This window comes from Centrocercus urophasianus, unplaced genomic scaffold (assembly GCF_019232065.1).
Source record: "Centrocercus urophasianus isolate 14NV4802_14NV808 unplaced genomic scaffold, USGS_Curo_1.0 seq_12, whole genome shotgun sequence".
Lineage (NCBI taxonomy): Eukaryota > Metazoa > Chordata > Aves > Galliformes > Phasianidae > Centrocercus > Centrocercus urophasianus.
Genome location: NW_024884364.1, coordinates 624,599 through 641,945, shown reverse-complemented (window position 1 = coordinate 641,945; position 17,347 = coordinate 624,599). Strand labels below are relative to the sequence as shown.

Sequence of the window (17,347 nt, the reverse complement as noted above, 5' to 3'; positions counted from 1 at the left end):
TATGCATACTGCATACTGTTGGTGTACAAAGGCGAGACAGGGAAACGGTCAAAAAAGAGGATCGAGGGAACAGCTAAGTGGGAAAATGGGACTTCGTGTAGAAGAGAGAAGGGAGAGCGAAAGCACTGCATGAAAGGAACAAAGCAAAATGGGAATGTTTAACGTCTGCACAAGAATCCGTCTCTGGTGCTGGGCCATCCTGGGGGAATGGGAGGAGCAGTTTTCCTTTGGAGTATAATAAAGTCTGGAATGAGGGTGTGGGCTGCTGCTCCACGCTACCCCCCTTCTCATTCCAGCTGCATGATGACACCACATCCCAGCATCTCACTGGCTTCTCCTTTTTCTTTCTTTCTTTCTTCCTTTTTTTTTTTTTTTTTTTCCTCCCTCGAAATTGTATTTTGAAGACAATCAAAAGTAGAGCATGTTCTGGGTGTGGTTGCATTTGATTTTCCCAATAGCCAAAGTGGGGGGAACTGCTAAAGGAGAAAGACAGAGCATCTGCTGCTGAAACAAGCGGAGATCAAGGGCAGCAGTAAGTGATGGGAATCCTATGTATTCTCTCAATTCACCTCAAAACAATGTTAAAGTGGGAGAGAGTGGAGGAAGAAGATAACTTCTTTGCATGTTGGGGTTGCATGCGGAGGGGGCTTAGCGACCTGAATAAGAAAAGGGATGGAAGCTGAAACAAGGTGGAAAGAGGGAAAAGGCAGATGGAGTTTTACATTCAGTCCAAAATGTTTCAGAAATGTCTGGAAAACTGGTCAGATTGGAAGGGAGACAGGTGTGAGAGAGGCTGGAAAGAACAAATGGTCTTGGGGTGGAAATGGAGGCAGCAAGCAAAATTTCTGGGCTACAAGGGAGAGTATCTCTGCTCACATTTTAATTTTTTTCTGACCCCTTTCTCCTCCTCTCCACAGGGATGAAGACCTCTGCAACCCTTACAGCACTGTGTCTGTTAGCTTTCTCCTTTTCCCCAGCTGGTGAGTCTGTACTCCAAGGGGAGTGTTTCTTCTTCACCCTGGCTGCATGGAATGTCCTGCAGAGACTAAAGTGCAATGCTCTAAAGAGACAGAGATATGTAGAAGGATGATGAAGGGGAAGGAAAGAAAAAGGTAGATACAGGGCTATAAGAAAAAATTTAGGAACTAGGGACTGGTTCAACCCCCCAGAAAATAATGGGAGTCATGAGACAGAGATCCAAAGCTTGCACTATAGGAATGTTTGAGTAAGGAGAACATCCAGGTCTGGAGTTTAGAAAGAGAATTAGCAGTGAATTATCCTATAGTTTGTGCTGCATTTCATATAGCTGACAACCTGTGTCTGCACGATCTGCAGAGCATTTCCCAATACTCCACAAAATGTATTCTGTTGTAATTGTGAAAAGGTTAGTGTCACCAGTGGTTACTGCTGGAGCGCCCCCACTTTAGACAGGTCTTCTCGATGCCAGTAAATTTTGTCCATCTTTGTGTTTCTGTTTTGAAAACCTAGCTTCCACTTTATTTTGGTTTTGTTCCGTTTTGTTGCTTCATCCTTTTGTTGGTATATCTTTGGCAAAAATTCAAGTGGGATCAAATTCCAAGAAGAAAAAAAAAAGGAGAGATCAGCATGAGATATCAGAGTCAGGACAGACAGCAAAAGATTAACTCCAGTGAATGGAGAAAGTTCTACCTCAGAAAGACTGCATGTAAAAGAGCGATTACTGCACCTATTACATCCAAATCAGATCATTCCAATCTACTCTCATCAGTACTCCCCTTGTGCTGTATGAGATGGCTGGAGATGGACTTCCTCTTTTTGGTGACTACATAGGGATTGAATTGGAGCTCAGTTTTGCTCCCGTAACACTTTTTTTCCTGTAAGTATGCATGGTAGTTATCTCAAAGAGGATATTATGTTGTGACTGTGAATTAGGAGGAGAGGCATCCAAGAGCTGGCCCCTGAAGGTAAAAAGAAAAAGTCTGTGATGCGCAGAAGACCTTAAATGAGGATTGCTTACTTTTCTGTATAGGAGTTCTGTTTTAACTTGGACAATAACAGTAACCAACATCTGGTCTCTTATTGTCTTTTTCAGTTTTGGTTCATCTACAAATTGATGAGTTAGGGTTGCAGTTTTGTCAGACCTCAAGGGTGAATTTACTGCAACCTGGACAATAAAATACAAGCATTTATAAAGCATGTGAATTGATTACCAGAACAAATACAGATTGAAGTAATTGAAAATCTGTCTAAAAATTCACCTCTTTTGTCCTTGTACTCTGAGGTTTTACTTCACTCATGTCCTCTCATTTTAGAGTTGATCCAGTTTTCTAGTCATCTTGCAGGGGGAAGAAAAGATAGTAAAACTGTCTTTTCAAAATTAAAAATTGGTTTTAGGTAAGAACCCAAGTCCTTGCTTTTTATCAGAAACCATCAAGAAAGTAAAGATCTTTTGCCAATGCTTATTACCATTAAGAAATCAGCCAGAACTGGAAAAGTATGGAGCTCCACTACCCTGTGTACGTAAATTATATGTATCTGGCTCTCCCTGGATCAACAATCAGCAGCTGAGCCCTCGCTGGCAGCTGGGTGTGGAACAGAATAGTCCCTTTATGCCACAGAATATGATTAAATAGAAATCCCAAGAGTCCTTCTGCATTCTGCAAGTAATGGCTCTTGGAATGAGGAAGGACTAAGAATAAAACCCCAGACCAGATGGTCTTTACTCATGCAGTACTCCCAGTAGAAAGCTAAAGGCTAAGTCCATAAGATGTAGCACTATGTACCGTGCCTTGGGCTGGTCCTGCACACATCCCTGCAGTGCCCCAGATCACTGTCTTTTTCCTGCCAGCTCTTTCCTTCAACCCATCCCCAAGTATGCAAACATTTTCCCTCTCTGTGTCTAGCAGGAAATATTTTCATATTCCTGGCTGCAGAAGGAAGCAGCTCTTTCACCCGTTATGTTTGGATAAATGAGCAGTCCAGTTCAATTCCTTCTCTGCCACACAACACACACAGCCAAGTCTTCCTGAGTGTGGAAAAGATCTACTCTGCTCAGTACTCAGGGAGGATGATGGACCAGATAGTTATTTTCTAAAAGAGGCATGCAATCTGTTGCTTACTGTGTTAATGTACACAACTTTTGCTACCCCAAGCAAACATTTTCTATGAGTCACATTCCTTTTTTTTTTTTCTCTAAAACATAGAGATTTTGACCAACCTCAGCAGGAAGGCAAGGAGCAATTTGTTACCAAAATACATCAAGGAGTGTTGCAGAAGTGCATAGTCAGGTAGATCTGGTGGTATTTACAGTCTCTTACTCTGCCCAGACTTCAATTCTGGTGGAAGCAGCAGATGGAGAATCAGGATTCACTGTATCTGAATGCCTTTAAAGAAGAAAACCAGCCAGCAGGGGGGATTGAGGCAGAGGGAAGAGCATTTCTCCCTTCAGCAGTGGGTGGTGTCTCCTGAATAAATAAGCATCTCATAACAAACTTCGTGAAGACTTCTTATAGAAATCCCTCTCCTTTCTTCACTCTCCTCTCCTTGCAGGCTGGTTTCCATGGGTGGTCAATGGACAAGAACTGGAAAGTGAAACTGGTAAATATTACGGGCATGTTAATATAATAAAGAATGCTAATGTGACTTTGTTGTCCTATATAGCTACAGCCTGGTTAGTTGCAAATGCTGTTCTTTGTTTCCTGGCCTCTGACACTGTAACTTGTCTTTCAAGGAAGACTTCTAAAATAACCTGCTAAATCTTATGTGCTCTTACAAGTAATGTTGGGATTTTGAACACTTTGCGTGAAGTTACTTCAAAGGCTGTAAGATCACATTTCTAATGCAGTGAGAAGCTGGAGCAACTTCACCACTGCTCAGGAAAATCCTGAGCAAAATGGTGTGGAAGTGATATACTTTATCTGCAAGACTACTGTGAAAGAATATTAACTGGTTTTCACACTGAATGTGTTGTTGGGGATAAATTGCTTTATCCATTTGTACCTTACTTCTTCCATTTCTCTGACATAACAAGATAAAATAAATGTATAGTTGCATCATGTTTCAGCACTTAGAGGGACCACAAGAGCCTGACTTTTCTTCATACTGAAGCAACTGAGTAAGCCTTTAGACATTTTGCAGCCATGACCCTTTTTGGAAAACAATTCAGAGGCCAGTCCAAAATGCGTCAGCCAAGCTCCCCTTTCCTTCACACTTTATCCTTCCATCATTACCTCAGTTTGCCATCTGTTGCCCTTCAGAGAAACTCATCTACTGATGAATTCTTACAGTCTAGACTTCAGAGTCGCCTTGCTCCTAACGTGCAGTGAGTACTCCAGCTGTCTGTCCTACTGTTGCAGGAGCCATCAGTGCCTTGGTTTCAGAAGAATTTTCTTCCAGTCATGATGCCTACCATGGCCATATCTGAGAAATTGGAATATGAAACCAGAGTTCAGTAAGGGTTTAGTGTAACACCATAGGATCATACATAGTTCACTCCAAAAGTAATGCCTCCTATTTATTGCAATAGAAACTTCAATGGATACAAAGAGAGCAATAATACTTTTTGATAGACAAAATTCTCACCTACAAAACACTCTTTTTCTACATAGCCTCTACCATTAGCTATGCATTTTTACCACTGATGAATAGGAGCCTACATGCTTCACTCATAAAAATTTGCAATGCTGTCAAGAACATTGGTTTGTCTATCACATCACTGTCTGATGTGAAACACACCACCTCTTCTGAAACACACCACCTACTGCCTCATTGTGCTGGCATTCACTGTTCATTCTCCAGAAACATTCAGCAAGTATCAATGAATACCAGTGGGTGCAATTTCTTCCAACACTGAGGATTCAGTTACACACATTTGCTTCATACTCACTTCCATGTCAGATGCTATTTTGTCAGAGTGCCCTTCTGCTGCCATCTGCCACACAACAAAATATAGCAGAAGTTTGGTGGGCAGGTTCAACCTTTACAGCCATACCATCAGCATTTACTTCTGGTGTCATGGGCCACCAAAACAAAGTAGGAAGCATTACTTTTGAAGCAACCCCCATGGAACTGGTTGAGTTGGAAGGGACCATTAAGGATTATCTACTCCCATCCCCTTGTTCAAGATGTCAAGGGACATCTACAGCTGTGGGGAAATCTCTGGACTCTCAGAACACGCTGGAGACACAACAGCACACCAATATGGTTAAAAACTGTTAGTCTGCTTTATTGTTAAGCACTACTCTATTTATACATGTTAACAGAGCATTCTATAAAACACTCTTCAACTGTTCACACAGGCACTTATCCAATCAGAGTCGTGAGACTTTCTTTCTTCTCTAAAGGTGTCCTTGGTTCTCATGCTGCTTATCTTGCTCCACAGCTGCTGCTCTGAACAGTTTTTCCTGTATTCCCACATACAGCCAAACATGAACACTAAGCATTCCAATTCCAGTTCAGTCACTGAGGAAAGCAATGGATAGGGATGGAATGAGTTCACTACATTTATGTACCTACTGGATTGAATCCCAGTCTCCTGAGCCTACCACAGTGGCCAAGATAATTCAAGCTAGCTATAGCTTGTCATGTAAGGAACAGCAAAAGTAAAGACAAACTCTCTCAGGACATAGAAGGACTTAGTTGTCCTGGTGTACAACAAGTTGACCATGAGCCAGGGCACCCTTGTGGACAAGAGGGTCAGTGATATCCCAGGGTTCATTAAAAGGAACGTGGCCAGCAGATTGAAAGAGGATATCCTTGCTCTCTGCTCTGCTCTGGTAAGGCCACATCTAGAGTATTCTGTTCAGTTCTGGGCTACTCATTTCAAGACAGATAGGGAACTTAAAGAGACAGTCCAGTGGAAGGCTATAAACATCATTAAGGGACTGGAGAATCCCTTAGGAGGAAAGGTGGGCAGACCTGGACCTGCAGTGCTTATCAGTGCTTATGAATCAGTGCTTATAAATATCTAATGGGTGGGAGTCAAGTGAATGAGGTCAGGCTCTTTTCAGTGTTGCGCTGCACAAGGGGCAGGGGGAACAATTTAGAACATAGAAAATTCCATATGGACATGAGAAAAAACTTACTATAAGGTTTACAGAGCCCTTGAACAAGTTGCCCAGATTGGTTGAGGAGTTTCCTTCTCTGGAGATATTCAAAACCCACCTGGATGCTTTCCTGTGTTATCTACTATATTGAACCTCTCCAGAGGTTTCTCTCAACCCTATGATTTTGTGATTCCATGACATTGTCTCTTTTCCAGGTGATGTTCAGACGAGCTCTCTCATCAGCACCCCTGGTAAGTACTTAGCTCTCAGTAACTTCAAGCTTCTTTATTTCCCTGTTCACCTTTATTCCTACTTATTGCCCCAGATGTTAAGAAACCCCTCTTCCTCACCTTTGACATCTGGCAGTGCTCTTCCAGAATTTATGGCTCTCAGAGAGTCTTTTCTGTGCACCATGCAGGGAAGTGAATCAAGTTAGCTAATGATTTGTTCTTCAAGGAATTGATGGCTTCACCTGAGGTACTCAAAACTGTCTGAAGCTGATTGCACTGTAAGAAGCCATGAAATCTGAAGCTTACACAGCCTGAGCTTCCAAAGGAAGTTGTAGGCAGAGACTAAGTGACAAGGGAGACAAATTGGCCAGGTTCACCTGTCCTCTCTGCCGCACCTGCAGCTAATGTGGATAGGGAATGACACTGGGGAGTGGCTAAATATAGCTGAAAAATATGGTCAATGGGAGGCACTCCCGATGAGCACTTGCTCAGGCAGGTCCAACCCGCAGCCCGGCACGGCTCGCATTGTGGCCCGCCCCCTGGTGGCAGTTCTTCCCCGTCGAGTGACCGGGCGCGCGCTCGTCGCTCTCAGCAAACATCGGTACGTGATTGGCGCTGTCTGGGCAGAAATTAGGGCACGGGAGGGTTCTTGCAAATAGTTTTCTGCGTTTTGATACACTGGCTAAACACAGTCCTGTGAGCAGCGAAGAATACACAGCCGTGCTTTCTGTTTTGATGCAGGAATTTGAGAGCAGGCTTCAAGACTGCCAAAAAAAATCACCAGTTTATGTTTGTGACTCCATTTTCAGTCGACACAAATACATCACCTGCAAACTTTCAAATGGAACGTATAGAGTTGCAATCAAATATTCAACTAAAAAAAAAGAAATGATCATAACTATTTATTCGACTTTTATAAGACCTCTCGTAACAGAGATAAATATCCCTTGCTCACAGTCATGCTTTACTCATGTCATCACTTTTGGCAGTATGCACATTTGTGAGCAACTACTGTAGAGAATGAAGAACAGGAAGAGTAAAACTTAATTAAAAATCTCTGATGAGCACACTGATAACTCACAAAGAATTGTAACCAGTGCCATCGAGCCAGACTGATGCATTAGTACCACAAAAATACGGTCAAATATCCTACTAGCTTCATATTTTTGTTTCTCTCTCTCTATAGCATATATTTCACAAGGGCTGTTCTGAAAGTAATGCCTGCTGTTTTATTACGTTGGCCCATGACATCACAGGTGAATGTTGGTGATATGACAGTAGAGGTTGAACCTTCCCACCAGTATTCTGTTACATTCTGTTGATGTGCGACAGATGGCAGCAGAGGTGCAGTCTGACAAAATGGTGTCTGACACTGAAGTGCATAAGAAGCAGGAGTATGTCACTGAATTTCTCCATGCAAAACAAACAAACAAAGAAACAACAACAACAAAACTGATTTTCTTTGACACTTGCAGAACATTTCTAGAAACCAAACAGTGGATGTGAGCACAATGGTGCATTTCAGCAATGGTGACAGTGGGTCACCTCCACTGGCACAGATTTTAACAAGACTGGCATGCATCCTCTTATTCATTGCAGGTGAAAATGCATAGCTAATGGTAGTGACTATGTTGGAAAAATACTGTTTTGTTGCTAGGAATTTGATCTATCAAGCAGAATTACTGTGCTCGTTGTATCTGCTGTAGTTTCCACGGAAATAAATAAGAGGCATTACTTTCAGAGCAACCTATGTTTATGCAGCCTAAGACAATTTATCTTCACTCAGTGAAGTTCAGGCAAGCCAAATGGTTGGACAGCCATGGCTTACATCATGCAAATATGCATGGAGAGCCAAGCCTTGCTGTGGAGATTGCCCCAGGGGAATCATTGTCTAGAATATCATGGGTCAAGCAGAAAACACTGGGAAAACACAGGCAGAGAAAAGTGGAAGCACAGTATGATGTTCACATGGTTTCATGATCTTCCTGGGGGCTGGTGTGAGATGACTGCAACATATGTGAATCTCACATTCAAACTGTGAGACTGGATGGTCTGTAGGAGGATAGATGAATGCCTTCTGTGTCCGCAACAAAATGATTGTGACTAAACTGCGTCTGAACTTGAGAAGGCTAAATATGAGGCCTTGACAGAAAACTTTTCTTTCAAAATGCATACTGTAGAAGGATCAAGAAGAAACTGTTCAGAGAGGATGTGCCATGGAATCCATCTCTGCCCTACAGCATCCCATCAGCTGTAGAAAACCCAGCGTATTCACAGAAGCCTGCTGTTAATCTGACAGATCAGATTGTTGATGAATGTATGAACAACATGTATTATGTCTACAAAGGGGCTGAAATCTCAGATCTTTCATCTCTTTTTTCAGCTGCAGATGTAACACCACCTGTTCTTCTCAGTCCTGGTGAGTTTATTATCATTTCACAGCTGAGTGTTGCAGACTCATCTTCCCTCTCCTCACTCAGTCCCTTGAACACTTAGAATTCCAAGTTCCCTGAAAGTCCCTAACTGGAGCCCCAGCGCCCAGGAGACTCTTTTTCTATATGTCCGTTTATGTTGTCTTTGCTTCTGGTTGACACAGGAACTATCCAGGAGTTTTCTATTACCACTGATGAAAACTTGCACCTGGCAAGTCATCTGAGTCCCTTTCCAGTTTGTCACTGGGTAAACAATAAAATGTACTGTTTTACTGTGGTACAGGTGGACTGGTTTATAACAGGGGACAATAAAACCAACCTCATTTTGCTTTCTTGTCATGGGCTTTAAAAAACCAGCTGGTCCAGCTAGTAAAAGCCAGTCACAAGCTTCTTTGCTTGCCAGAGTGGATGGCAATTACTCAAGCTTTTGAATTATAATTCAGGATGCCTTTTACAGTGTGATTTTGAACAATAGTGGTAATGCTTTATGCTAAAGCTTGGACAGACTCTTACCATTGTTGGCTCAATAGCTAACACTAGATTCACACTGAGTTTGTACTTTTTTTTACTTTGTGCAAGTAACAAAGAAATTTTTTTCACATCAGAAGTCACAAAAGAGGGCTTTTGAAAGAGCTTTACTTTTTTTTTTTTTAATAAGCCAGTTTTATTAGGAGGAAATAACTGTAAACCACACTAATTTTGCTACTTTTCTGTCTTTCAGTTCAGTCTGACACTGAAACTACAACAGCTTCATCAGGTATGTTTAAGTTTGCTGCCTGCACCTTCTTACTGACCCACTTTGACACACCTTGTAACCTCTCCAGATGGGTGCTGGCTGAGCACCAAACTCAGTCTCCTCAGATCTGCTGACAAAATTCACTTCATCTTGTTCCTTGTATTAAGAGTACTGGATAATGGCAGTAGTAGAAATGGAAATCTTTCACTGGGTGTCTTGCCCAGGGTGGGAAAAATTGTCAGAACACAAGACCCTGCAGGCATGCTGAGTGGTATGTCTGAAGGAAATTCAAGAAAACTCATCATAGTTAACCCCAGTCAGTGGGGTTGATTGTCCAAGTTTGTATCCCAAAGTGAAAGACTGTACATCTATTAGGAACATGTTAAATGTGCAACTACAGTTTATGTTTTGTTTATTTGTATCTGTCCACTTCAAAGAATATGCCTTCTGTGTTGAGGTTTTGTACCTCATTTTCCCTTACTTTTATCTTATGAAGCAAGGTGATCAGAAATATTTGCCTTATTTTTCTCTTCTCTAAAACATTCCCATCTCTTACATGAGAATGGAAAATGGTTGCTAGCAGCTTTCACTGGAAGCCTGGAAAACAGTACCTGGTAAAACAGTATGCTTCCAGAATGCATACAACTGCCAGTGATGCTGGATTGAACCTCTGTGTATTACGTGTGTTCTCAGATTGTCGTGAGGAGCAGTTCCCTTGCACACGCCTGTATTCTGTTCACAAACCAGTAAAGCAGTGTATCAGCTACCTTTGTGTTACCAGGTAAGAAAACAGCAGTCTCCAAGAAAAGCCCTAAAAGCCCTCCAGAAATGGCACATCCAGTTCAACAATTGTTTCCTTTGGAAACTACACCTTCTTTCAAGGAACCAGTTGTTGAGGTTAATCCTACCCTCAGAGCTGCCTTTTAAAGTTACTAATTAAAACAGCATAACATCTATTATCTGAGCAGCACTAAGGAGCTACTACTATGTGTCCTATATTGTAATCCTCATGTAAATCACTTGGCCATACCACGAAGACTTGACAAAGGTTACCATTCTTTTGATGATAGCCTTATTCTGATCATTCCAAAAAGATATGGGATTTGCCTACTCATCATGAATATAAGCATGAGTTTATGTTTATTGCTTATCTCTTTTTTGTTTCTTTTTATTACTGTGCTTTTCTCTGTTGTCCTTGGCGTTCTCCTGGTGATCTCACAGTGTGCGTCGCATGTACGTAATAAACAAGGAGGTGTGCTCTCGCATTGTCTGCAAGGAAAATGAAGTCATGCAAGGTGAGTTACAGTACAAGATAGCCTAGGGGAGGGAATAGAAGAACAACTGCAGCCATCTGATACTGTCTCCAAACTAACATTTCCTAGCCCCAGTCTACATGCAGTACGTTCCCTAGACTAATTCTGGGGGAACTCTAGTGCAATGCAGGCTTGCATCCAGTACACATGCCATGAAAAGCACTGGGAGGCAGATATAATACTACCAAAATTTTGAAAGCTCTTGGCTGTGCCTTGAATTTGCTTGGTTTTCATCACGCTCGGCTAACCCCAGAAAAGCCTTTACTCAAACTTACATTCCTTTGAGGTTAAAGAGTAACTCTCAGTATTTCTATTCATAAATTCAAAAAAAGAAAAAAAAAAAAAAAGATCCAATCTAGATTTCTTATGTAGTCTTTGCTGTTGCAGCAAGTTTCTGCAGACACAGTGAAGGATATACTCCTACATTTTCTGGTAATGACGAGTTTGAAGGAAGCTTTGATTATCTGTCAGTATGTATTCATGTGCTTTGTTTTCAGATGAGATCTGTCGCCAACTGGCCGGCCTTCCTTCTCGACGTCTCCGCCGATCTGGACAACTCCCATATCTCCCTTGTAAACAGATCCTGGAGCAGCAGCACAGGAGGCCTGATGCTCTGTGAGCTACCAAAAGTAGAAGAGAAAAAAGAAGAGAGAGAATAGAAATCATCATCCCCTGCCTACAACCCAAGACAAGTCCTTCTTTCTTGTTGTGATTCCCCCACCATTTCCTTGCTTCTCTGCTTTCTCCCACATCCTCTTCTTCAAGTTCTGCAGTGCACAGAGTTCCCTATCTGTCATGGTAGCTGCAACTGTGTTCTAAATCTGTTGCTGAGGATGTGGGATGCTCCCCTTTTCTCTCCGTTTCTACTTGGCAGGCTTGTTTCCCAGAGGTCCTTATGTCTGTGTATTGTCTCTGCAGAGAAACATGAATGGAGGTAGGGTGTCCTCTCCAATGGAGGAAATGCCCTAAGCTGTGTCTCATGTGGAGGAATGCAAGACTGTATACACAAGGCTTTATGCCCTGGCCTAGATTTCTTGCATGGCATGAGTACAAGTTCTGATACTCCTAGTCATACTGTTCTTCTCCAGTCCTCCACAGCTACTGAGTTTGCTCTGTGTCTGCTGGACTCAGAGAAGTGACAGAACTGGGAGATGAGCTGTCCTCCACCCAAGGCAAACCTCATTGTATGGCAGCAGATGATCTGTAACTACCTCTGGGAAGTTCTTCATGTCATGCCCATTGCCTCCCTCACACAAATACTACCAAAAGGAAGAATTCTTGATTTAATATGGCATTATACTTTTCTCAAGAAGATCATATTCTCAAGAAGAGAGATCTCTCTTCTCATCTCTCCTTTTCTCTCCTCTCCTTTGCTCTTCCCTTTCCACTGAAGAAAACTCTCGATACCCATTTCAGACAAGTTTCAGGAAGCAGGAAGTATGGATACACCTGTTCCTAAGCCCAAGACAGCCCCCAAAACATGTGTGTCCTTAAAGAACTGGGGACTTACTTCTTGTGGGATGAAGGACAGGGCAAGAGACAATGAATTAGCTTGTCCTGATGACTTGTTTGATCTAGTTTCATCTACACTCACCAGCTGCTGAGTCCACTTTCACTATCTCCACTTGAGTTCCTACCTCCTGACCTGGTGTGTTCTGCACAGAAAGGAGTCAAGCTGGAATGAGATGTGGTAGAAGAATCATTATCTGGGGGGATCCTTGGGTTTTCCTGCAGGTTTTCTGTGTGCTGTATTGCACAGAACCGGGTGCTGGTGGGGAGGTGGATATATCTCTAGGTATGAGCATAGAAACAGGCCAACCTCGGGAAAATAATTCACTCTGGTAGCACTGGATGTCTGTTGGCTGCTAGAGAACCTCACTTTTTAGCTGCACAGAAAACATTTCCAGGTACACGGTCAGTGTTCTGAGATTGGATAAGGGAAGTGGTGAAGAGCTGTTTGAAGAGTCTTCATCACTCTCTGTGACTTTTGGTGGCATGCCTAACTGTTCTGTAGAGCACCTTATCTCAGCATCTATCTCAATACAGCAAAATCAATAAGGAACTCTGGGCACTGTTCCTAGCTCTAACATAGTTTGCTACAGCATGTATTCACAATCACAACACAATGTACTCTGCTACTGAACTGAGTACCATTCAGCCTGGCAGGAACAGTGGTCTGCTGAACAACCAGAGTAACACAATACATAAGTTTGCTGTACAGAGTTACAATTCTCAGAAAACTGATGAGAGCCTCTCCACAATACTTGGATTTCTGCTGTATGCAGATAGAAGCTGCATTACATCTTCCATGTATGGAAGGACATCCTGCAGAGGCATGTTTGCTCTATATATGGTCAAAATTGGCTAAATGGGCTAAATCTCTAAAGGTTAATAAATTTTATAGGACAAAGAATTTCAAGTTATGCAGTGACTACATATATATACATAAGGGCATGGCCCTTGTACACAGAGGATGATGTTCCTATTGAGTACTCCAGGCTCAAGAGATTAGGGATGGATGAGGAAATTGTACTGAATACACGTTTGTGCAGAGAGGAGAGCACCAAGAACTTTATCTCAAAACTGATCAAGTAACTTGCAGTCACTGACTTCTATGCTGGGATGCCTATGAAGCCCCTCCTCACATCCTGCCCCCCTGTAGGATGGAAATGAGAAGTTAGAAGGAGCTCTTGGAAATTGGACTAGGGCAAGTCCCCACCCTGTATTTAGAGTTGAATATAAGCTGATATATAGATATATAGATATATAACTGCGTAACATATCTACTGTACAGTATATAGAAATATTCATACAATTTGGGGAATAGTTAGAAATCTTTCTGTTGCTTGCTTTCAGCAAGGATAGGAAGAGGTGCTCCTCCCCAGGAGAACACTGTTCTAATGCTTGAGTCCGTATAATATACACAAAACATTAAAAGAAAGTTTATTTTCTGTTTTTCTTGGCAAATCTCATGTGTCTGAGTTTATTTGTGTCTAGCTGTATTTCCTCCAGCTTTGTGGGTAGACTTGATTCCAGCCCAAATCTGCCATTTGGACCTCTTAAATCCCTGCTAGCTCATTCCTGAGCTGCTACCTGCTTCACTCATGAATCGCAGGTCTTTCTAGGAGCTCATTATTTTTTCTTCAGATACAGAAAATTATCCACAGCTATTTATTTTTTTTTTTAATTTCCCATGGATCATTGTGCTACATTTTTCTGGCAGTTCATAGTTGGAGAGTACAATGATAACTTGAGGTATGTGTTGAAAATGTGTTGCAACTAAGCATGTGCCATGATTTACTGGTAAAGAATTACTGTCTCCAAGTAAAATGGGGAGGTGGTATGGTGGTAAAACGGTAAGAAAAGAACTGTGATACATCACTTTCACTTTATAAGCAAAGAATCTGTTCTCTAGTGACATAGGAAGTTCTGCACAAATGTGCGCAAGAACTTCTTTACAGTGAGGTGACAGAGCACTGGAACAGGCTGCCCAGGGAGGTGGTGGAGTCTCCTTCTCTGGAGATGTTCAAGACCTGCCTGGATGCCTACCTGTGCGACCTGCTGTAGGGAACCTGCTTTGGCAGGGGGGTTGGACTCGATGATCTCTGGATCTCCCTTCCAACCCCTACGATTCTGTGATTCTGTGATTTAACTCAGAAATATGGAAAACTGAAAGATTTACTATGTTAAATAGTATGCATCTGGGTCAAGAAGATCAGGAAAATTATCTTTATTTGGCTTTCATGTAAATTCATCAGATGGTAACTGTACATATTCCAGTTACAAAGAAGGAGTATTCAATGCATGGAGGACTCTGAGCAGTGTCCATTCTTGTGCAAGAGAACTACATTTAGATAGTATTTCTACAACAAAATTGGCAGTGACCCAATTTGCCCATTAAAGGGCATTTAATAGCATCCCATCACTCTTCAAGACTGAAGCACACAGTGCACATTCTTGCACAACTCTATCCCCTAGAATCAAAGTTTCTTCCGGGCTAGCACTACTGAATCCTTATTTCACACTGTTATAATAAAAACAACCTCAGCCTGACTGACTATAAATGGAGCTCTCATCTGCACAGGCCTGACCCTGTGTGGAGTCAGGCTTTGACTCATGAGCTCTTTTGTATTTGCAGTGTATTTCTGTCAGCAGACCAAAGGGCTGAAGTACCACTTATGAAGAAAGTCTGAAGGAACTGGTCTTGTTTAGCTTGGAGAAGACTCTGAGGAGATCTCATTGCGTCCTTCCAGTACTTAAAGGGAGCTTATAAGCAGAAGGTAGACTGACTTTTTACACAGCCTAATAGTGATAGGACAAGGGGGGATGTCTTTAAATTAAAAGAGGGGAGATATAAGTTAGAAGTTAGAAGGAAATTCTTTACTCAGAGGGTGGTGAGGCACTGGAACAGGTTGCCCAGAGAAATTGTGGATGCCCCATCTTTGGAGGCATTCAAGGTCAGGTTGGACGGGGCTCTGAACCAGTGGGAGGCAACCCTGCCTGTGGCAGGGGGGGTGGAACTGGATGATCATTAAAGTTCCCTTTCAACCTAAGCCATTCTATAATTCTATGATTTTGCTGTTCGTGTAAGTGATTTCCTTTTAATAAAAACGTTCTCAATAATATAGAAGTTAAAATGCAAGCTGCATATACTTCTTGCAAATCTGTTACCGTATATCAAACAAGTAATTGGCAAAAGTAATCCACAGAGCAAAGCTTGATTTAATGACTAAATGCTCTTTCAGACTGTCTTTTTGGATACTTCAACAAGATTCCACTTTCCATCCAAATACAATGTGTCACAAATTAGACATTAAGAAAGAGATAAACTATAAATATATTATTATTTATATAAGTAAATACCTGTATTAAATGTTTCTAAGTAAGAAGAAACACAAGAACTCACCCGCTGAAATGTAAGAATAAATGTACATTAAAGGTACAGTTTTTTAAATGTGTCCTCACTGAGATCCCAATTAAGATCATTGATTAAACTATGTTAACAGCAAGCAGAGCTAACCAAAACTAATCAAATTGCTCAGAGCCTAGATCAGCTGACCTTGAAACAACTGGCAAGGATGGAGAATTCACAGCCCTCCTGGTACAATCGAGAATATTTTCCTGATCTTAAATCACAAATTCTTTTTTTTTAAGCTGCTCTGTTGCTTCTGGTCATTTTGCTGTGAGAGAGATTGTTTCTCTCTCCTCAATAGTCATGACGAAGCGAATTGAAGGAAATAGCAAATAAAACATTATAATTCATACAAAGGCTGAGTTTTCTTTCAAATCAAGACAGTTTAATTATTATTAATAATTTTTTCCTCCGAGGGAACTTCAAGAAAAAATGCAAAGCCTGACTAAAACGAATTAATCAGTTAAAGAATTTTGTGTCCCTGAAGCAAGACTCTGCTTGTGCTCAATGTAGCTCATTTTTCTCATGCACTGACCTCTTAACAAGGGTTACTTTTCATTTCTTGGCTTTGCATTTGACAGCCTCAATTTTCACTGTTTTGCCCTTAGATGGGATCTTTGCCCTTTTTGGTCTGTCAGCTTTCATATTCCCCAGTCTTTTGATTGCTTTCTTGGCCATCATGGCTGCCAGTTTCTTGGCTTTCCTTCTTTACAGTCACAGCCACTATGTGCCAATCAAGGGTCAGATTCTCTTTGGCCTTCGCTGCTTTCTTGGCACCTTCTTTTTTATTTGTTTGTTTGTTTGTTGTTGATCTTGAGGAGCTAGAAGCACCGTATCATCTGCTGCCCTTGTCCAGGCTACTGAACCCCAGCTTGGCGATGTTGTTTCTGTATAATAATTAGACTTCAGTTCCCTTTTGGAGTCATGCGTTATCATTTGTTTGTGTTTCTTGTAGGCAGGCATTACTCTCCTAATCAGCTCACCTAGAGACTGAGGGTCTGCAGGGTTTGGATCCTTCTGCTGTTTTCTCTGGTTTCTTAGCAGACACCTTAGAGGCTGAAGCAGCAGTGGCAAGTGCAGCAGCAACAGTTATTTTGAACATGAAAGCCAACAGTCTACCAACATGACTAAGGTTGTGGTTTCACACTGATACACATCAGCATGCTATATCTTGCAATGGGTATGTTGTACCTACAAATCATTTCCATGCTCAAAGCATGAAACTTACTGCTTAGATTATTCCCTTGGAGCACTGAAGTCAGACTGACAGAAAATGTACCCACTGGAAAATGCTTACATCTCTCTGTGTCTCATGTCTGGTATTCAAAGTGGCACAGAGCAACTTAACAATTTGCCATTATTATGGTTTAATTCAATTACAAATTAAGCATGCTTTTTTCCAAGCCTAGTCTTACCTTCAGTTTTATTTTTGCTATGGAAGAAGGGTTCAAAATAATTTTTTATGCATGGTGCAGGGTGAATGTTGATCCTGTTGTTTCTCATCGTCTTTTCTTGAGCTCATCATCATCATTATTCCATTTCTCCTAGATACTTTGTCCTTCAGCTGGTATGTTTGTAACTTCTTTAGTTTGTGTTAGGAAGGGCAACTGAAATCCTCATAGTCTCTGCTGGCTCCTTTGCCACTTGTCTTCACTGAGAGCACTGCTAGGAGAATTACTTCAGGGTAGATTTTCACCTCTC

At 41.7% G+C, this 17,347-nt stretch overlaps 1 protein-coding gene across 1 annotated transcript; it reads left to right on the top strand.

The window, feature by feature from the left end:
- The first annotated feature begins 350 nt into the window (after positions 1-350).
- MFAP5 (microfibril associated protein 5) lies at positions 351-13,701 on the top strand. Its single transcript, XM_042810345.1, has 9 exons — positions 351-532; positions 918-980; positions 3,529-3,576; positions 6,239-6,274; positions 8,637-8,672; positions 9,407-9,442; positions 10,115-10,202; positions 10,643-10,716; positions 11,232-13,701. The coding sequence occupies exons 2-9, from the start codon at positions 920-922 to the stop codon at positions 11,351-11,353; spliced, it is 501 nt and encodes a 166-aa protein (XP_042666279.1). The 5' UTR covers positions 351-532; positions 918-919; the 3' UTR covers positions 11,354-13,701.
- Positions 13,702-17,347: the final 3,646 nt, after the last annotated feature.